The 22966-nt window shown below is 39.7% G+C and overlaps 1 protein-coding gene across 4 annotated transcripts in view; it reads left to right on the top strand.

Moving 5' to 3' along the window:
* Window positions 1-22966, top strand: part of DDX60L (DExD/H-box 60 like) — a 117504-nt gene that overhangs the window by 72568 nt on the left and 21970 nt on the right. For all 4 annotated transcript variants that reach the window (XM_073017713.1, XM_073017712.1, XM_073017711.1 and 1 more), the window contains exons 26-32: window positions 2030-2191; window positions 6947-7112; window positions 8444-8600; window positions 9803-9903; window positions 16573-16773; window positions 21959-22063; window positions 22286-22427. In XM_073017713.1, the coding sequence (XP_072873814.1) occupies window positions 2030-2191; window positions 6947-7112; window positions 8444-8600; window positions 9803-9903; window positions 16573-16773; window positions 21959-22063; window positions 22286-22427 (1034 nt within the window). The remainder of the gene's footprint in view (window positions 1-2029; window positions 2192-6946; window positions 7113-8443; window positions 8601-9802; window positions 9904-16572; window positions 16774-21958; window positions 22064-22285; window positions 22428-22966) is intronic.

Below are 22966 nucleotides of genomic sequence, written 5' to 3'. Positions count from 1 at the left end.
CACAGAGGAATGGCTGAAAGTATGACTTTGGGATAGGAATCTGAGTAGAAACAGGATTCATTATTTATGCACTTATATGCATTTATTTTTTTTAAATAAATTATTTTTAAAAAGTTATTTTAAATGTTTGGGAATGAGATCTTTAATGGAGTTTCCAGTTGTCTTGAAAGTATGCTACAGAAATCCTAGGTTGAGTCCACTGGTTTGTAGCTCTGGAACATTGAGAACTCTATGACAGTTGGTTTAGACTCAAGCTGGGTCAACTTCCCTTCCTTAATCTGGACTGTAGAAAAACGCATGGTGCTGACAAAATGCATGATTAGTGACTGGTGCCCATGTAGAGGCGCAGTTAAGAGCACATACTTTGGGTCAAATCTTAGCTTAAATTCCAGCTCTGCCCTCCTTTGGCTATGTGACTTCTGAAAATCTATTTAGCCTCTTGCAGCCTCATTTGAAAAATAGAGATAATAACTAATTCATTGGGTTGTGTTGTGGATTAAATGAGGTAATTTATATAAAACACTTATCAGTAGAAAACATGACTGATTGAGGCCCATTCACTAGCCTTTTTTTTTTTTTTTAAACACTGGACTCTTGTCATAGATTAACAGAGGGATTAAAAAAGGAAAATTAATTCTAGATGTCCTAGGTTTGTTTGTGTTAAAGCAGTAAGAAGAATCGTTTAATGCTGTCATTTAGGGTACTGTTTGCAACCAGTAATATATGGGTGTTGCATATTAACTTGTATTACTGTGAACAGGGAGGCAGATTTAGAAGTGCAGTTAGACATATTGCCTCTGCTTCAGTGAGCTGCAATTGCACCACTGCCCTCCAGTCTGGGTGACAGAGAAAGAGCCTGTCTCAAAAAAAAAAAAAAAAAAAGCCTCTGAAGTTGAAGCTGAATTGCCCGGGTTCTAATCGCAACCTGACCAGTTACTAGGCCATGTGACCTTGAAGACGTTTTTAAATTTCCTTTGGCATTTACTTCTTCATCTGCAAAACAGAGATAATATTACCTTCCTCATAACGTGGTGGTAGAGATTAAATTAGTTAATATATTTAAGCCACATAGAATAGTGCCTGGAACTTGGTCATTGTTTGCTGTTATTACTTTTGCTTTTTTACATACCAAATCTTCTTACCATGCGTAGTAGACTGTGACTTTCCTAGCCTTTGTTTCTTCAGTGTACTCATTGAATGCTGATCAGCTAAATAAGATTTCTTTTCGAAGTCTGTTTTCTAAACATGCTAGTGAACCCATGGCCTCACAAGTAATATTCGAAAAAATTCTATGGTGAACTCAGCCTATAATGAGTGTAATATTACTGGACATTACATATATTGAGCCAAAACATTTTTTTTTAGCAAACTGTATGTCAAGATGATAGTGGTAGATGGACATGTGATATTGTCAAACTCCCCAAAATATTTGAAGATATTTATTCTGAGCCAAATATGAGTGACTGTGGCCTGTGACACATCCCTCAGGAGATCCTGAGAACATGTGCTGAAGGGCTGCAGCTTGGTTTTATACGTTTTAGGGAGATATGAGACATCAATCAAATACATTTAACATATACATTCATTTGGTCCAGAAAGGCAGGACAACTCAAAGTTGGGGAGGGAGGCTTCCAGGTTATAGGTAGATTTAAAAATTTTCTGATTGGGAATTGGTCGAAGTAGTTATCAATAGAAAGGGATGTATGGGTTATGATAAAAGGTTGTGGAGACAGAAGTTTTACCATGCACACAAAGCCTCCAGGTAGCAGGCTTCAGAGAGAATAGACTGTAAATATTTCTTATCAGACTTAAGGTCTGTGTTGGTGTTAATGCTGGAGGGTATAGTGAGGTATGTAGAACCCCCACTTCCCATTGTGGCTTGAACCAGTCTTTCAGTTGAAATTTTAGAGTGCCCTGGCCTAGGATGAAGTCTATTCAGATGATTGGGGGGCCTTATAATTTTATTTTTGGTTTACCAATATGGATGGAAACATAGTCTTTTTAAAGCACTATTTCCATTTGTTTTAAGGTTTAATAATGGTGATGTGGAAAAAAGAGCTGGAAGTGTATGCAGTTTTCTGGACAAGATAGAGACAAAAAGCCATCCCCACACTGAATGTCATAGTTATGTCTTTGGAACAGATGAAGTACTTAAAAAAGTTGTAAAAATGGAGAAGACACAAAAAAGGTGGTAAGTATTAATGTTTACTTGAACAAATTGGCCCCTAAGGACTTAAAATACTTACAAGACACTGTCAGAAACGTTTAGAGACCTGAGCCACAAAGGGGTTCTTGTTATTGTTATTGGTTCTTGTTTTTGCAAATAGAGTAAATTTGGGTAGGAGGATGGGAGGAAGGGAATCCCTCTTATACGTGTAGATAGATTTCATTTAGGAATCAGGAGAGGTGGGACTACAGCCTGTAAGCCTAAGAATCAACTGGGCCTCCTAGGAGGCCCTCAGCCTACTTAACCATAACCTGTATTCATGCCCCAGGGTACAACCTGGAGGTTTCCTGGTCTGTAGAACACTTATTCACTATTGGTGGGAGTGTAAATTAGTTCAGCCATTGTGGAAGATAGTGTGGTGGTTCCTCAAAGACCAAAAGACATAAATACCATTCAACCCAGCAATCCCATTGCTGAGTGTCTACCCAAAGGAATATAAATCATTCTGTTGTAAAGATGCATGCATGCATATGTTCATTGCAGCACCATTCACAATAGCAAAGATATGGAATCAACCTAGATGCCCATCAGTGATAGACTGGATAAGGAAAATGTGGTACACGTACACCACGGAATACTATGCAGCCATAAAAAGAATGAGATTATGTCCTTTACAGGGACATCGATAGAGCTGGAGGCCATTATTCTTAGCAAACTAATGCAGGAACAGAAAACCAAATACTGCCTGTTCTCACTTATGAGTAGGAAGTAAATGATGAGAACACATGGACACACAGAGGGGAACAACACACACTAGGGCCTATCAGAGGGTGGAAGGTAGGAGGAAGAGGGAAAGAGAGGATCAGGAGAAATACCTAGTAGGCACTAGGCTTAATACCTGGGTTTTGAAATAATCTGTACAACAAACTCTCATGACTTAAGTTTACCTATATAACAAATCTGCACATGTACCATTGAACTTAAAATAAAACTTAAAAATAAAAGAATGGCCTATAGAATGAATTGCCATAACAATTGTATGCATGGGGTAGAACTTCACTGCTGTGATTTTTTTTTTCCTTTCTCCCTAAGGTCTGATTAATTCTGACAGTTCTATGGTCAAAATATTTCTTCTCTCCTTGCCATTCTCTCCGTCCTCACTTACTGGCTCTGCCTTGGTTCAGGTCCTTGCCATTTGTTATTTGGGATTCTTTGGAGTCTTTCTCATGTGTAATGTCTTGTTCCAGATTCACCTCTTCCAATGTTATTGATGTACAGGTGCTGGTCTGATTGTTCTGTTTTGGGATTCTATAATGGGTGTTGCTTTTCTGGCCAGAAACCTCTGTGGCCAATGTCACCTTTGCTGCATATAGCCAGGCATGCTAGCTGCAGAGGGGTGGGCAGCTCCAGGCACTGGCACAGGCACCAGCTTCCTGTGAGGCTGGGGCTGGACCAGGCATACTGCAAGCAGCTTCCGCGGCTGGCACTGGGGAACATGGTGGTGATGAGAGATGTCAGTAGCTGCAGAGCCTCAAAGAAGTTATCACAGCCCTGGCTTGGAGAGCTCTTAGTTCTGGGCTCCTCGAAGGGCTGCAGCTCTTCTCTCCTTCTCTCTTCTCTCCTGCTTGTCACCCATAACGTGGCAAGCAAGGGGCGTGTTTCAGCCCTTTTTGTGTTATAGCTCTTTTAGCCCTGCCATTCAGTGGGTCCCAAGTTCTTGTCCTGTGTCCAGGAAGAATGAGGTACACAGACAAGTGGAGGGTGAGCAAGGTGAAGAAGAGCTTTACTGGGAGATGGAACAGCTCAGAGGACACCTGCAGTGGGTAGCTTCTCTCTGCAGGTGGGATGTCCCAATGAGTGTTGAGCTCTTAGCGGAGAAGAGACCCTGGAGTGGGTTGCTCTCTCTGCAGGCAGGTAATCCCGTCAAGTGCTCAGCTCTCAGTGGAGAGGAGACCCTGGAGTGGGTCGCTCCTCTTTGCAGGCAGGTAATCCCGTCAAGTGCTCAGCTCTCAGTGGAGAGGAGACCCTGGAGTGGGTCGCTCCTCTTTGCAGCTGGTTGTCCTGTTGAGTCCTCAGCTCTTAGCAGAGAGGAGGCCATGGAGTGGGTAGCTCCCCTCCACAGCTGGTGATCCTGACGTCTGCTCAGCTCTCAGCAGAGAGGAGACCCTGGAGTGGGTAGCTCCTCTCTGCAGCTGGTCGTCTGTTGAGTCCTCAAGTCTGGCTGAGTCTGCAGTTTTTATGGGATTCAGAGGGGAAGAAGTGCGTGCCAATTGGTCCATGGGTGGCCATGGGCAGGCCTGGATAAAGCACCGTAAGTTCCCACATCGGTCCACAGGACTGGCAGCCCAGCCCCCAGGTTTCAGGCCTTCCCCAGCTTGAAGGTGGAACTTCACCAGGGACCCACTCCTTTCTGCTCAGAGCTTGTCTGCCTCCTGCTGCTGTTCATGGCACCCAGGCTGTTTGTGCCAGAGAGCTGCCTGCAGACCAGTGCCAAGCTGCTCTTAGCCCCTACCTTGGCCTCCCTCCCATGCTCACTGGCACTCAATGTCTGGAAAGGGCCGAGCCAACAGGGGGCTGGCATGTCAGCACTGTCCTGAGCGTGCACATACCTGGCTAGGTTGCGACAGCACCTGGGCTCAGCCTCAACTTTGCTCTGAGATTAGAGTGGGTGCCAGGAGCAGGGAGAGGCTGGGCAGCAAGAGCAGACGCTTCTGAGCCTGTGGAGTGGCCGGGAGCAGAGAGAGGCCAGGTAGTGGGAGCAGGCGCTTCCAAACCTGCAGGGGCAAGGGGGCCTTCCTGGGCCCCCGAGAGTGCAGAGATGCCTGGGTCCACAGTTGCAGCTTGGGTGGCTGCCGCTACACCAGGGAGGGTGGGGCTTCTGCCACTCCTGGCACCCAAGTGCACAGCGAGGCCCAGGTCTGCAGCCATGGGTTGGGTGGCTGCAGCTATGCCCATAAGGGCAGGGCTCCTGCCTGTTCCTGGCCCCCAAGAGCACAGGGATGCCTGGGTCTGCAGCTGCAGCTGCAGCTTGGGTGGCTACAGCTGTGCCTGGGGAATGCGTCTCCCACCCTGTTAACTCGGAAGTGGGCAGGACTTCCACCTATTCCTAGCTCCTGCTGGCTCCATGGAGCACACAGCCCTGGCCTCGCCTCCCATACTGAAGCCAGTGTCATGGCAGTGGCCACCCCAGATTAGCCACTGCTGCCATCAGTTCTAACGTGCACATTTAGTTAGATTGTCCTACATACAAAGTTCTTCCTTCTGAATTGCTTGATAGAGTTACTAAAGGGTAGGCACTCACATGAATTGCTCTCTACCATCTGAATCTATGTACTACACACTGCATCTACCTGGAGGGCCTTCCTTTCTGTTGGCTCATAAATCTGCTCATTTCCCCACATCTTTTGTTTTAAATCTATCTTCTCTCTGAAGTTTATAATGATTCCCTCAGATAGATCTATTACCCTTTGTCTTTTGTTGTCATTCCACTTTGAATCATTAAAGCATTTGGATCAATTATAACACTGCATTGCAGTTGTTTTCATAGCTTTATTTTCTTTAGATTGGGAGTTCCCTTAAAAGAACTGCATATTCTTCTTTGAGTCCCCTAATAATAGCATATTGCCTGGCACGTAGTAATAGTGCTTCATAAACACTTTTGAAAGACTAATAAAACCTTCCCTCAACTTTTGTCTTAGTCCATAACAAATTACCATAGACTAAGTGGCTTCTAAACAGAAATTTATTTCTCACAGTTCTGGAGCTTAGGAAGTCCAAGATCAAGGTGTTGACAGAGCTGCTTCCTGGTTCATAGAGAGCTGTCTTCTCTGTGTCCTTACATGGTGGAAGGGGCGAGGGATCTCTCTGGAGGCAATTTTATAAGGTCACCAATCCCTTTCATGAAGACTTTGTCTTCATTACTTAATCACCTCCCAAAGACTCCACCTTCTGATATCACACATGGAGTTTAGGATTTCAGTATATGAATTTTTTTTGAGGGGGACACAAACTTTCAGTCTGTAACAATATTGAAACAACTTTCATAGCCTTTCTCATTTAGACATTTCCTAAAGACTAGGGCAAGCTCTCTATTGATTTCACCACTGCTTTGATCTTTTTTCTGCTTGTTGGACATAGGAGAAGGGAAAAGTACCTGGGAGAGAGATGTTGAAGCTCCAGGTCTTCTCGGTGACTGATTCTCTTCAGTCAGTCTTTTTTCAGGACTAGAAATTACATTTCAAGTTGGATGTGTAGTGAACGATATTGGCCACGAAAATAAAGAGTATTTAATGGTATAATCAATTTTTCTCTTAGGCCTAGTCAGGAAGGGTCTCTGTTGTCAGTATGAATATTTAAAATACCCTTTCCTGTCTGGAACCGTCTTCATTAGACCAGAGTTAGTGGGATCAGAGGATGTGCCAACTCATTCTAGACTGTGCCACGCACCCCACCCCCTTTGCTTTTCCACTTTGCTCTGGCCACTGTTCAAGAGATTCAGGAGCAGAAATTTTCCTGAGAAGAACTGGGTATCTGTTACAGCGTGAAGGAGGAGAAATTTTGCAGAGAAAAGGAAGAAAATACAGGGGATTTTGCTGATGAGGGGCTCTGACTGCTAGATGAAATGGTGGAAATATACATGAGGAAGGGGAGACCAAGTCAGGATTGATGGAGCTACTGTCAATGTCGGATGACCAAGCAAAATCTGTGGAGCCTTAGGCTTTTTGCTGTAACTGAATATGAGTTTTCATTACTTAACAGTTTATTTTTTTTAAATAATAGCATTTTAAAAAACCCAAAGAGGGCTGAAAAACTGGAAAGAAAACTAATGTATAGAGCTGAATATATTAATTTCCTGGAGAATCTGAAGATTCTGGAAATCTCTGAGGACCACACGTATGCTGATGTCAAAGCCCTGCACACTGAGATTACCAGGGACAAAGGCTCAGTACGTCAGAGAATTATTAATATAATACTTTACAGTTGTGACATTTTATCATAGTGATTGTTTAATATCTTTGAACACTGAAATGACTTGTGTAATACCTTTGAAATATGATTATCTCTGTGTATTATTTTGTCTGTTTTGCAATGATTATCCCAATTTAATGTGCCGAAGTTCTATAGGTGACTCTTCCTTGCCCAGTGTGAATGTCAGCCTCTTATTTTATTTCACTCTATTATCCTGGATTAGTTTATAGCCTGATTCTAGAATTCAATTCGATATATTTTAATACTGGTCATGTTTGGGTTTATATGACACAATATATTTTAAATAATATCAACTGAAAGTTTCAATTTCAGAGACCTTCTATATAACATTCAAAACATTTTATTAAACAGATACTGAAATATCCAAGGATAGTATGGCATTTAAACATTTTTTATTATGCAAGTAATTTATGTCCATTGGAGAAGTACTTGAAAATAGAAAATAAAAATAATGTCACAGCTCAGAGAGGCTCACTGTTCTATCAGATATTTTTTTTCTATTGCCTGTAGTCAGAAGCATGTCCACACTCACATAGACATTCCGTGTATTTATTTGTTAATAAGATAGGCCATATTGTATACAAATTAATCTGTAATCTCCTTTCCTCTGTTACCTATTTATTTCTTGCCAACAATAGTACTACATTATTATTTTAATAGCTTCATAGTGTATATTTATGTGGATGACTATAATTTATGTAACCAGTTGTTTTACTCTAGGCTGCATAGGCTATTTTTATTATTTTTTCTTGTTCTTGTAATACGTTTTTACCTTTGACATCTTTGCCAACTGCTGGATTTCCTCCTGAGGATACATTCTTAGAAGTGAGTCTGTGAGGGTATGGAAATTTTAAAGGGGTTGGATATGACTTCTGAGTGGTTCACAGTGAGAAGTAAGAATTCTCTGAGCATCTAGAGTAGACATTTTGCTCTGCCTTCTTGGAGAAGTCTCTCTCTCTTTGCTCGAAAATCTTAAGGTTCCAGTAGAGAACTAGTCTCTCTCAGGCAGCAGAAGATCGGTTACTCATCTGTCCTGGGCGTTTGATCTGCTGCTCCAATAGCATCTTCGCCTTTGGTTTATAAGTGCCTCTTCTCTGAGATAGTCTGTTCACAAAAATGGGCAGATTGTTTCTGTAGTCATAAAACATGTAGGTTCAGGGTCGAAGGGAAGCCTCACTCTGTGCAAGATGTAAGTGATTTGTTCATGAAAATGTCCTTTGATTCTGATTGAGCTTGAAATTAAATAAAATACATGATCAATTGTTTTACACTTCTCTCTTGTTTTAGACTTTGGATAGGGTATTAAAACGAGTGCAGTTAACAAGAAACGGCAAAGAACTGAAGGCTTTAGCACAAAGGGGGATTGGATATCATCACAGCGGCATGTATTTTAAAGAAAAAGAGTTCGTTGAGATACTCTTTGTAAAAGGGCTTATTAGGGTAGGTACATTTCTTTGCGTTAAAAAAATAAAGTTGTGCATATATGATGCTGGATACCAGTAAAAGGTAAAAAATTATACCAGTTGTTTTTCTCATTTAACCAGTGTCTTTTTATTACAACTCGCTGGACTGTTCTGCTTCTCCATCTATCCCATTTATTAGAGGAGTTTAAAAATTATTTATACACTGAAAAATAATATTTATAATGAAGTAGTATAGCTGTGGTATCACCTCATGTGACCCACCTGCCTTGGCCTCCCAAAGTGCTGAGATTACAGGTGTAAGCCACCACACCTGGCCAGAACACATTTTTTTTTTTAATGGTACTCATTATGGTTAAATTCTAAAGTTTAGTGATTTGAGCCTTTCCTTTTTATTGATGAACTTTTAAAGATGAGCAAATAATGGGTTGAATTTGGATGGGTTTATAAATATCAATTAGAAAGTCTTTTTGCTTACTCTGCATCATTAAATAATTGAAATAATTATGGCACAGGTTAATATTAATGTATTTGACAGGAAGATAGAGCAGCTATATGCACCTAGCACTAAATAGGTGATTGGGCACATAACTGATATTAAGAAAGTACATAAGGAAAATGTAACTTTATTATGCTTCAATTAATTAGATCAGTTATCTGTTTGGATAAAACCTCCATAAACAAACATGAGAATAAGAGAAGGTGGTTGTCCAGAATATACATTATTACCCCATCTTAAGGAAAATTTGTATGCTAGTTCTTCATTCATTCATGCATTTATTGGACACATGTTTATTGTGCATCTGCTGTGTGTCCAATACTATTCCAGGTGTTGAGGATACAGCAGTGACTGAGAGAGATCAATGCCCATGTCCTCATGATACTTAAGGTCTTGGAGGGACAAGTAAACATGGTTATTTTAGACATGATGGTGCAGGAAGTCTTTTTGTACATTTATATAGAGATCAGAAAAAGCCTGCAAATGGAGATTTGGAGAAAATGATTTTAGGGTGAGCAAATGGCAACAGTTAGGATGCTGAAGTAGCAGTGTTCTTTGAATACTCAGGCAGTAGCAAGAACAATGGGGCTAGTATGTTAGTTTTAATGACATGTGGTTTATTAAAGCTCTAAGAGATGTTCAGTGACTGGAGTGGAAAATAGACCTTGTCTCCTTATAGAGATGCTATATTGTGTATGAACTCTTCTTTTTTTTTTTCCTAGGTAGTGACAGCTACTGGAACACTTGCCTCAGGGATCCACATGCCATGCAAATCTGTTGTGTTTGCTCAAGACTCAGTCTATCTGGATGCTTTAAATTACAGACAGGTAACTCTCTGATTCTTTAACTCCCACTGCTGAAGGCTGAGTGTGAAATAATGAACCATGTGGCACTCGCATCATGTAACAGGCTGCAGCTTGTGTCCTTCCTTTTACTTCCTACGTGGCATAGCATTTTTGAGTTGAGTGGCCTGAGATCTTGTTGCTTCATATTGTGTGGTTTATCTGTTTCACTATTTTCTCACAGTTAGCATTTATTGGCTTAATAATCTTAATGTAGTTTAGTTTTTAGTGTAGTTTTTATATTTCTTGAGAAATATACAGTTGTTCTGATTCTTGATCCTTTATAGTGCTCATTTATTTTATTTTTCTGGGAGTATGGAAAATGGTCTGAAATTCTTCGCATTATCTGTTTCCTTTAATTTGCGTTTCTCTGTGTGTGGCACTTGGTATTATCAATTCCTGGGTCTTTTGGGAATCCTGTCATTTAAATTAGGTAGGTTTTGACTTCCTTACTTCAAGTTTAAGTATTGAGTATTTAGGAGCCATTGACTACCTGTTTTCCAAATTCCAAAACTTTAATACCATTCACCTTCTTGGGGGTCTATGCTTTTTTTAAAAAAAATGTTTTCATTATCATTTTAGTGGAATTTCTGGAGTGAGAAATGTTACTTGGAGGTCTCTAGATAACTTTTTAAAAATCAAGGATAAAAATATATCTGTCTTATAAGGCGAGGGAGGAAAGAGAGATAAAAACAAGTTTGAGAGTGAGAAAAATAAAAATAAAAGAGAAGGGCTATATAACAGAGATTTAGACACAAAGACAAAGATGTTATACCTGAGCATCTTCTCATTTCCTTATGTGACATCCTATATGTGGTATATATTGCAAGTCAAAGGGGAGAAAAATTACTTCCTCTCTACACACTGCTAAAAAAAAAACCTGACAATAGTTTTTTCCTAGTCTCGAAATATGAAAGATAAATTATAAAATATAAATTTTTTCATTTTGCTTATTCTTGAAATTTTCCTCTTTTCTTATTCAAATGTAGATAATGTGAACTCTCCTAGACTGGAATGTGAAGATTGTGATTTTACAGAGAAAAGGAGTTTATCTCCATTTCATGACGTTTTAGGATGTTGCTGTTTCACCCTTAAAAGCCATATTTTCCTTTTCTCAAGTATAGCTATGGACCATTTCACCTTTTACCATGTGCTGTTAGGAAAAACAGAAAGTCCCTGAGCTGGAATTTTTTCAGTCTTTCTCCTTTTCATGTAGTGAGCAAAGTTTCTGTTAAGGGACTTTTGTTTCCTTCAGAATTATGGTCTCCTTTTTTCTCTTCCTTGCCAAAATCACTTGTTTGGAAGAAATCCAACATCATTTATTTACTATGGACTATAATGAAAGTGGAACTACTTTGTTATCCTGCCCTAATGACTTAGCATTATCTCCTAGGACAGAATAAAATATATTTTCTCTGTGAATGGATTTTGTTTGTTTCTCAAGGGTCAGGTGGCAGGCCTTTCTGGGAATTACACCTTGCACTTAAACCCCTCAACAACTGCCTAATCATCCCAAATGTCAGGTTGCCCCTGTTTAGAGAAATGCACTTAAATCAGAAATGCATTTCCATGTTATTTACAATTTGTCTAGAAGGATGTGTCATATGATGCGAACCAGAAAATGTTAGTTCTACTGCTTGCACTTTTGTACCAAAAGTATTTCATTCATTTCAGTTTAGTCATGATCTTATAGCTACAGCCTTAGTTTAGCTGTCATTATTTTGACTTCACCTCAGTATTTTGACACATCTTCCAACTAGAAGTAAGCATTTACTATGTTTTAAACTTAAAAGTTTTAAAAAAGAAAATCTACCTGTGGATTTACATTTCTCACTCAACAGTTATTATTTAGAAATATAAATAGAAAATTCAGTCTCCAAAGCTGGTTTCCCAGGAACTGACTTCAGTGACTTTGTCCAGCTGTATCAAAATCTTGTTCTTTCTCTAGATCTATTTGAATAGGAGGCATGAAGCTATGCATCTTCCTTCCTTCTAGCTCTTTTTTGATAGAGGAATCTAGTCTCATAGGAGTGTGATTTTTCCTAGCACAGTGGGTAATACAGACCCCTGAACTATGTATTTTATATTAGATCTTTAAAGCAAATAATATGCTTTACCGTGTTAATTGAAAAAAAAATGATGTGGATTTTCTGCTAACATGCCGTTTTCTCCTTTTGGTCTTTCCATTTTCTGTCGTTTAAAGTATACTCATTTATATATTCCTTCAAATGGCATTTATTATGAGTCAAATACATGTCATGACCTGCTCCTAGGTGTCTTCCTCATGTTACTCAATCTTCATAGGACTTCATTGCCTGTAAAATAAAGAGAATACTTGTTAGCTTCACCTTCCTGACTTTTCTTCAACAATCAAGGAGAGCAGATTACACAAGGCTGTGAGTAGCAGGAAGCTGTGATTATTAGAATCATTGGGAACAGCCACTGAGAAAGCTGCCTACTATAGTTGGCTGCCTGGGTCCTAATGAGTCACTTCTCTCCCATAAGCAAAAACACATTCACTGCCTCCCAGGGTCTCCAGAAGTCTCCTTATTGGCATAAGCCTGTGATTTCTCTAGTCATCAGAATGCCCTTATTGCTTTCACAGTCTCTTGGTATCCTTTCCTGGGCCTCTTCACCACCGTGTCAGCGTTACCTTGATTCTGCCTACATTCAAACCAGCCTGTTGCCCTGCCCCTCCCCTGGTGGCCTGGCTCAAGTCTTGCCTCAGATACCTATGTGCTAGATCTTCACAGTGCTTCTGAAGGAGTGTGTATAAGGATTAACATAGGGGAGCTGGTCCTAGATTCCCTAGGCTTAAATCTGACCTTACTCTTCACTAGCTGTTCAACCACGGACACGTTAGTTAATTTCTCAGGTGTCAGTTTCTCAATCTGTACGATGGTGACAATGATTATATTTCAGAAGGTTATTATGAGGACTATCTGAAAAATGTACACCACTCAGAACTGTGCCCGGCACATAGTAAGTGCTCGATGAATGCCAGCTGTTATTAATAGGGCCCTTTGCATCCTGATCACCCTGTGATTTTTAAAAATATATATATTTATTTCTTGTTTTTTCCTAGTGAGAACCTTCTGGCACAAATTGTTTTAGTAACTGACCTCTCATTTCTGCTATGCTTTATTCATCAGGACCTTTGCTCTCCTTCTTCCTCTTAGAGACTTTCCCTTCTTTCCCCTGATTGAAATCATAGCCCCTTTACAAGTATCTGATTGAACTGTCCTCATGTGTTTTCTTTGAAGTCTTGTTTGATTACTCCAGCTTTGGGGAAATGTGATTGCGCTTGTTCTCTCACTGTTCTTGTTGTGTACTCTTGTAAATTCCATTAAGGAATTTGTATCTCAAATAACAATTAGCATAGGAATGACAAGAGATGCTGAAGGTATTTGTGGCACTGATGATTTCTTCTGTATAATGTGCATCCATCTATGCTAGGCTGTCATTTTCAGTTGTGGTGGTATAATGGAAACCATGATCACAGAAAATCTGCAGACATGAGGTGATTATTGCCAGACAGATGTGAGACTTCAGGTGAGATATCTGAACTGCTGGATCTTCCTTCACTATCTCCAGAATGGCTGTGATAATCACTACCCCACAGCCTCTGTAAGGATTAAGTGAAATAGGAAAGAGACACATTGAAGGTCCTTAATAAACATTTCCTTCTTCATTTACTGTGCACACTTTTTCACTCCGGAATCATCTTCAATGCTTTTCTCTCTCCTTTGCTTTTGATGCTTAATCTATTACAAAAGTCATCCAATTACTCTTCTGCAGTGGCGCCCTCAGATTTCTGTCTCACGATTTCTGTAGCCAGCATCCTCCTTCCTTCATTCTTTACCCAGGGCTATTATAAGAGTGTTAACAAAAGGACATGAGATCTGCAGAGGCAAAACAGAGTTTTATTTTCTGTAAAAAACAATCTGCAGATTGGAGAAACTCAGCCTTTACTGTGTGTGAAAGTGGGCTCTTCAAAGAACAAAGGGAGGGTCTGGCTTAAATAAGGAAAGTTCTCAGCCTTATTTTCAGTCACATCCTTTGTTTGCAAATGAAGGATTCAAACTTCTTCCGTTCTGATTGGTTGGAATAGTTGAGCCCTGACTGAATGGTTTCCAAGCTCCGAACCAGAAGTTTCCATCAGATGTTTCAGAGAGCTAGGAGTGGAGATTTTCAACCACAGTTTATCTTAACACCACCAACAGCAGCTGGTTTGGCTTGATTGTAGGAAGGGTCCTTTGACACCTTTACCTGTTTCTGAGAACACAGCGTGCATGACCACTCCCTCACCCTGCTGTGGCTGCCTAGTTCTGTTTTGACTTTGAGCACCTCAGCCACAGGAATCCATTCTGTCTGTTGGCCAGGGGCCTACTTTAACAGTCCTCTGGGTTATCATTTGCCTGTATTCTATTCTGTGCCACAGATGATAGATAGCATCGTTTTTCTCCATGTCATTTTCTGGCAAGGGAACATTTGATGGCTAATTCTACTCTGGGATCAAATATAGAAATGTTGGCAATATTCAAGCCCTTTATCAACAAAATCCCTTTTGCTCTCTATCTAAAATGTGTATATTCTTATGCTCATGAACATTTGTCCTGATCAATCTAATCTTCTTACTGTTTCTAACCATCGTTCTAATCTCTGTTTTCTTGCTCTCTTCTCTGGTGTCATTTTTTTGCATGGGTTGTCTACCATGTAATCTTCAGGAATCTCATTTTTAGGACTCCCAGAGGCAGGCTCACATGGTCCTTGGGGACATGACTTTGATAAAAAAAAAAAAAAAAAAAATCAGGGATTAGTTGAATCTGCTACTTCTCAGTTGTTGGATTGTGGCTAAGTTACTTAAGTTCTCTGTGCTCAGTTTTCTCATCTTTGTTCTTTTTTTTTTTTCAAAATCACATTAGAAGTCCTTCTTTATCTTTAAATGGGACTGACAATACTCTCTACCTCATTGGATTATTATGACGACTGCCTAAAACTAATTTATACAAAGGGCCTAGCACATATTAAGCATTGAATAAATGGCTGTTATTTTTCCTGCAATTAGTTGGTCCTTGACATACCTCTTCCACAAAGCCTTTCAAAATGTTGTCTCTTTCAATAAGTTTACTTGATTTGTATCTCAAGAGGCTTAGGCACACTTTTTAAATTTCATTACTTTTAACTCTATTTGTTAAAAGAGTTAGAGAAAATGGCTTAAATAGGGAACAGTTGCTGTTGGTGGTGCCAAGTGTGGTTGGAATTCCCCACTTCCAGCTGTTTGAAAGAAACGTCCAGCAGACTCTTCTGGTTTGGAGCTTGAAACCACCCAGTCAGGACTCAACTATTTCAACCAAGCAGAACTGAAGAAATTTGAATCCTTCATTTGCGAAAAAGGGTCTGATTGAAAACAAGGCTGAAAACTTTCCCTATTTAAGCCACTCTCTAGTTCTATTCCTCTCTATCTCTCCCTCTCCCTCTCCATCCCTCCCTCCCTCCCTCTCTCTCTCCTTTTCTTTGTCTGTGTGTGGTGAGAAAGAGTTGGGGGTTTATGGACTCTAAGCTCCTTGAGAGCAGGTTCCATTTGTAAGTTTCTTTTACATATCATCTTACAATCCCTAATACAGTTGTCTGCATGATAGGGAATATCTGTTAACGACGCTGCCTCTGAATATGAGGAAAAACGCAAACTGCTTTTTCTATTATCTCACTTTCTAATAATCACTACAATCAACACAGAAGACTTCTGTGACCAGATGTGTGGGGATTTCTGCTCACCACCAAGTGAAGAGTCAGTTCTGCAGCTCAATTCAATTCCGCATTCCCGACCTGAAGATAGCATCAGATTCCACACATTGAGGGCTCAGTCCCCAAGACTGACTCCTCTTCAGACACCAGTCACAAGTCCGGTCCTCTGCAACTTATGACCAACTGGCTTCAAGTTGGGGTTTCCATGACCCCCTCTTTGGGTGCAGTTCACTTGCTGGAGTGGCTCATGGAACCCAAACACTTATGTTTATCAGTTCATTATGAAGGATGTTATAAAGGAAACAGAAGAAGAGCTGTGAGGGCAAGGTATGGGTCAAGGGGCATGGAACTCCCATGCCGTCTCAGGCACACCACCCTCCCGGAACCTCCATATATTCAGCTGTCTGGAAGCTCTTTGAGACAGTCCCTTTAGGTTTTTATGGAAACTTCATTACACGGGCCTGATGAGTTAAACCATTAGCCACTGGTGATCAACTTAACCTTCAGCCCTTCTCCCTTCCCTGGAAATTGCGAGGAGGAGCTGAAAGTCCCATTCCTCTAATCATGCCTTCGTCTTTCTGGTGACCAGTCCCCATCCTGAAGCTGCCTAGAGACTGCCAGCCATCAGCCAACTTATTCACATACAAAGATATTAGAGAGTCCGAGGATTTTAGGAGTCATATGCCAGCAACTGGGGCCAAAGACCAAATATATATCACAATGCCTCATTATCTCTTTGGCCCAGCCACACTATATTTTTTAAGTGCCAAGTTAACATAGATTAGTTTCAGGACTAAATACATAATTTAACACAACCCCGGATGACAAGTGTAAAGTCATAGATCTTTGGACTTCATAGGAAATTATTTGGGGAGGTTTTACATTGTGATTCTTTGCCGCTTCCAGATGTCTGGCCGTGCTGGAAGAAGAGGTCAAGACCTGCTTGGAAATGTATATTTCTTTGATATCCCATTGCCCAAAATAAAAAGACTCCTTGCATCTGGTGTTCCTGAGCTGAGAGGACAGTTCCCTCTCAGCATAACCCTGGTCCTGCGACTCATGCTGCTGGCTTCCAAGGGAGATGACCCAGAGGATGCCAAGGCAAAGGTACCGTGCTGGACACTGCCTGAGTTCAGTCTTCATTACTGGCCTGGCTCTAGTCAGGTCTGCTGCTCTTTTAGAAGTCTGTCTTGAGAAAGAAAATAAACTTTCTTTTTGTTTGTTTGTGTTTGTTTTTGGAGATAGGGTCTCGCTGTGTCACCTAGGCTGGAGTGCAGTAGTGCAATCATGGTTTACTGCAGCCTTGATCACCTGGGCTCAAGCGATCTTCCTGTGTCAGCATCCCGAGTAGCTGGGACTACAGGTGTACATCACCATGCCTAGCTAATTTTTATTTTATTTTATTTTTGTAGAGGTGAGGGCTCACTGTTGCCCAGACTGGTCTCAAACTCCTGGGCTCAAGCAGTCCACCTACTGTGTTAGTCAGGGTTCTCTAGAATGACAGAACTAACAGGATAGATATAAGTATAAAGAAGAGTTTATTAAGTATTAACTCACATGATCACAAGGCCCCATAATAGGCCATCTGCAAACTGAGGAGCAAGGAAGCCAGTCTGAGTCCCAAAACAAAAGAACTTGGAGTCTGATGTTCAAGGGCAGAAAGTATCCAGCATGGGAGAAAGATGTAGGCTGGGAGGCTGAAAGATGTAGGCTGGGAGGCTAAGTCAGTCTAGCCTTTACACGTTTTTCTGCCTGCTTTATATTCTGGCCTTGCTGTCAGCTGATTAGGTGGTGACCACCCACATTAAGGGTGTGTCTGCCTTTCCCAGCCCACTGACTCAAATGTTAATCTCCTTTGGCAACACTCTCAAAGATACACCTAGGATCAATGCTTTGAATCCTTCCATCTAATCAAGTTGACATGCAGCGTTAATCATCACACCTGCCTTGGCCTCCCAAAATGTTGAGATTACAGGTGTGAGCCAGCGTGCCCAGCCAAGAAACGTTTTATCTGAGGAATGTGAGTGCCCTTTAATTATCAGGCCCAGAGAGGCATTGGAATGTGACAGGGTGTGACAGCAGTCATGTCTCACTCCCCTCTTGAGCTAAATAATTACCTCTTGAGGCCGCTTGCTGTGTGGGCTCTAGGCTAACTGACATGAAGTAGCCATAAAACACCATACATTGGACACCGTACCTCATTCCCTGTAGTTCAACAATGTATAGCCAATCACAAATCAATGTTATTTCTGTAAAACTATGAGAACTCCTGTCAAAAAACTTTGTATCAGCCCACTTCTTGTCCCCTTTTGCCTTTAAAAAAATCTTGTAACAAAAGCTGAGCAGAATACTCCTTAGGACAGCTTGGAAGTGTGTCTGTCCCAGACAGCTGTCCTCAACCTTGGCCCAAATGGACTCTCTATATTAATTTTGCCTCAGTATTTTTTAGGTCAACAGTAGCAGTATCTCTTAAGTTTTATTACTCTTTCAATGCTTTGTATTTTCTTGGTTATTATATGTTTCTTCAGGACAGAACAAAATAATTAGTTTTGTTTTACCACCAAAGACCTTAAGGCACTAAGAATTACCAGGGTTATTTTAATATGTGAAAAGCAATATAGTATAGTGGTTGAATATTGGCTATAGACTCATAAAGGTCTGGAATACATCCCTGGTTTAATTATTTACTGACTATTTAACTTTAATAAGGCAATTACATCTTCCTAAACCTCAGAACTGTCAGCTATAAAATGGCAATAACAACCACTATAGATTGTTGTTAAATTTAATGAACTAATTAATGCAAGTCAAGGACTTCTTAGCATCATATTCGATTAGTAGTAAACACATAAATGCTAGCTATTATCATTCGTAGTCTTAGGTCCTATGATTTTAGTTTTAGTTTTTTTTTTTTTTTTTTTTTTTTTGCTTTAGTGTTCATTAAAGAGAAGAATGGGAAAAGCACTTGCTAACTTTTTCATTCTCTTTATATGTTGTTTTTTACTTTTTCCTTTATAAAGGAGATCAAGTATAAGTGAAAACTGATAATATAACTTGTTTTTGACTGTCTATATATTTTTTGTGGAAAAATAGATTTGCTTCTACCTTAAATTGTTATGTTGTCAGCATTTGCCACTTAATTAATTAGATCAGTAAGAAATTTCTGCATTAAAGAATTAACAGAAGAATTATAATTGAAATGAAAGATTGAATTTGTTCTCAAATGTATCACTCTTAATTACAGATAAGAATGAGGAAAACAGTATTGCTATATTAAAAATAAAAACTATATTTTAAATATAAAATTACCTGTTTATAAAAGTTTATTTGGAACCATAGAAAAGCTGAAAGAGGAAAACTCACCAATACCTAGTTCCACTACTCACTTGATCTTAGCCAAAAGGCCAAGAAGCGATAGTTCCACTACTCAAAGGAAACTGCTTTATTATTTTGATATATTTGTTCCAGTCTTTTCTACCTAAATGTGGGTGTTTGCTTTTTAAAGCAGGAGGATGCAGTTATGTTGAATTAGATACCAGAATTTGGTAAATTTGCCTGAGGTTTTCAATCAGAACAATTTTGGGGGGGTATAATCCCATGTTGAGTAATATATAATTCACATTAAAATTTAGATTTAATAAAATGTCATTGTAAGGTTGCCAAGTTTTCCATATTCTTATGTATTCATTATCATGGCCAGTTACATCAGATTCCATTTGCCAAGACGAAGAGTCTTCCCAGAACCCTGTAGTGAGTCAGGTGTGTGCCTATTGATAGTCACAGAGAACAGCGACACCCAGTTCTATGTAGAAGTGGCCCCATTCTTGAGCTTTTAATTTGGATTAATCTCCCAGGAAGAGAGAGTAGTACACTTTCAAGGTTTTTGTTGTTGTTTTTTATAAAATAACATTTATGAGGGTGACCTATTTTCTGGGCTCCTGCATATTCAAGGAGATTTTTGTTTCTTTTGTAGTAAGGACAATTTAACCAGGCATAAATTTATTGGATTTGAGCCATTAGTCTTCTAAATTGCTGATGCTTCATTTTCTTTGGCATCTACTGTTGTAGAGATATAATCTGTGGCCCTACTGATTGCTTTTTTTTTTTTTTTTGTAGGTCACTTGACTTTTTCTGCCCATGTATATGGATCCTTTTCTTTATTTTTATATGTTACTTTTTTAGGAGAAGTTTCTATAGTTTTTTTTAAATTGATAGTGTTTATCATATTCAGAACCTTTTCAGTTTATCGCATTCAAGTTGTTTTTGAAGTCATAAGTATATTAAATTAGATTTTTAATTTGGTTTCTATTTTAATTGCTTTGGTTTCTTTATTAGAAAAAGTTTCACTGGCTGGGTATGGTGGCATGTACCTATAGTCCCAGCTATTTGGGAGGCTGAGGCAGGAGGATCACTTGAGTCCAGGAATTTGAGGTTGCAGTGGGCTATGACCTACTGCACTTCAGCCTCACTTCAACTCAGGATGGGAGGGAATGTTGCAAAAGTCTCTGAAATGCCTATGAGGCCTTTTCCAATTTCTTGGCTATCAGCATTTTCCTTCCTTTTAGTTATACAAACATATGCAGGCTGCTTGAATACCTGCCCAGAAAGTAGGCTTTTCTTTTCTGCCATATGGCTAGGCTGCAGATTTTTCAGATTTACACTCTACTTCCCTTTCAAATACAAGTTCTAGTTTCGGGTCATTTCTTTGCTAACACATATGTGCATAGGTTGATAGGAGCAGCCAGGCTACATCTTGAACACTTTACTACTTAGAAATTCCTTTCTGCCACATACCCTAAATCATCTTTCTTTCTTTCTTTTTTTTTTTTTTTTTTTGAAACGATGTCTCGCTCTGTCACCCAGGGTGGAGTGCAGTGGCGTAATCTCGGCTCACTGCAAGCTCTGTCTCTCAGGTTCACACCATTCTCCTGGCTCAGCCGCCGGAGTAACTGGGACTACAGGTGCCCGCCACCACGCCCGGCTATTTTTTTTTTTTTTTTTTTTTTTTTTGTATTTTTAGTAGAGACAGTGTTTCACCATGTTAACCAAGATGGTCTTGATCTCCTGACCTCGTGATCTGCCTGCCTTGGCCTCCCACAGTGCTGGGATTACAGGCATGAGCCACTGTGCCCAGCCAAATGGTCTCTTTCAAGTTCAAATTTCTACAGATCCCTAGAGCAGGAGCACAGTACAGCTAACCTCTTTGCTAACGCTTAACGAAAGTGACCTTTGCTCCAGTTCCCAGTAAGTTCTTCATCTCCATCTGAGACCTTGTTAGCCTGGACTTCATTGTCCATACTACTATTAGCATTTTGATCACAACAGTTTAACAAGTCTTTAGGATGTTCCAAACTTTACCTCATCTTCCTGTCTTCTTCTGAGCCCTCCACAAAATTCCAACTTCTGTCCACTACCCAGTTCCAAAAACCGCTTTCACATTTTCATATATCTTTCTGAATTAGTATCAACTTTCTGTATTAGTTCATTCTCACACTGCTATACAGAGACACTTGAGACTGGGTAGTTCATAAAGAAAAGACATTTTATTGGCTCATGGTTCTGCAGGCTGTACAGGAAGCATAAGCAGCTTCTGCTTCTGGGTAGGCCTCAGGAAACTTTCAATCATGGCAGGAGGTGAAGGGGAAGTAGGCATGTGTTACACGGCTGGAGCAGGAGGAAGACAGACAGAAGGAAGCTACTACACACTTTTAAACAATCAGATCTCACGATAACTCACTCACTATCACGAGAACAGCACCAAAGGGGAAATTCACCTCCATGATCCAATCACTTCCCATCAGGCCCCACCTCCCACATTGGGGATTACAATTTGACATGAAATTTGGGTGATGGCACAGATCCAAATATTTCCATTCTGTTGACTGAAATCTACCTAGTTCCATCAGGTTTGATGGGATAACTCAAGACTCAGAGCAATGTAATTACTCAATTTGCCTTCTAGGCCTAAGAGAGCTAAACTTGTAAGCCAGATTGGCTTTCATACTTTATTTGTTCAGGCCACTATGAATCACCACTGTTTCAGAGATTTAGCAGATTATTTGCCAATCTGTGTTATGTATAACAGTTCTGCTTTATGTGATGTATTTAATTCAAGGAAGCATGTACCATGTGAAGACACAGTCAAAGAGATAATGTGAAATCAAGTGAAATTTACTTTCACATGAGATCTTGTAACATTATCTATATAGTATGTATGTGTACTATTTATTACATGTCAGTATTTACAAATGCTGTTTAAAACTAGATAAATTAAAGTACTCTTCTTTTATAGGTGTTGTCAGTGCTAAAGCATTCATTGCTGTCTTTTAAGAGACCAAGAGCCATGAAGACTTTGAAACTTTATTTTTTGTTTTCTTTGCAGCTCCTGATCAAAGAGGTATGATCACGCTTTGACTTTTTTGTTCTCTATAACTAATACTATGTACATTTCTTTCTATGCTAAACCAACTGAACTTTCTATAAGCTGCATTCAATGATAATGTTACTTATCATTTATTAATAAATGAAGTCAGGTAATATTTGGCAATCACTCACCCTGGTATTTGTTGGTATTTGAGTACATGGTAAGTTAAATCAATGTTTTTTTCCTTGTTTTTAGGACTATTTAAATAAAAACGGTAATCCAAAAAAATTTGCAGGACTTGCATCATATTTACATGGTCATGAACCTTCAAATCTTGTTTTTGTAAATTTTCTCAAGAGAGGCCTTTTCCATAATCTGTGTAAGCCAGCCTGGAAAGGTAAGCTTGGGTTTTATACCTGTAGTCCAAAAATGGCAACATATTTATTGAAAAGCCAAAACCTCAGATACGTTTTTCTCTTCTTCATCCTCCTTCTCTTTTTTTGAAGCAAATAAATAGTGTATATTCAGATTTACATATGCCAAAAAATTAGACACTAAAAGTCAACTTATATTTATTCTAATAGAGTATTTGGGGGCTACTTATGTATTACTTAACTGATAAAGAATATTTGCAGAAGAGAATACTGAGACACATAGAAAGAGAATAAGTTTCTGATGGTCATCTGATTCTAGTATGCTTCAGAGCCCAGTTAATTAAACCTAGCCACCTCTTAATGCCTTTGGTATGGTGCTCATGTGTTATGGGGAATGGAGAGTAGGTCAAGATGACCAGAACCTAGAACTAGTGTTTAGAAGTGTTAGTAGGTCAGTTTGGGAGCTTCATTTTGACATGATTTGAAACACCCTAAGTGGCAGGCCAAGGAACCTGGATTTTTCAGTTAGCCATTGAGATAACCTCAAAGATTTTTGAGTAAG

Source organism: Chlorocebus sabaeus, chromosome 7, assembly GCF_047675955.1.
Source record: "Chlorocebus sabaeus isolate Y175 chromosome 7, mChlSab1.0.hap1, whole genome shotgun sequence".
NCBI lineage: Eukaryota > Metazoa > Chordata > Mammalia > Primates > Cercopithecidae > Chlorocebus > Chlorocebus sabaeus.
Note: the sequence above shows the minus strand (reverse complement) of the source record. Positions and strands in the feature narration are given on the sequence as shown.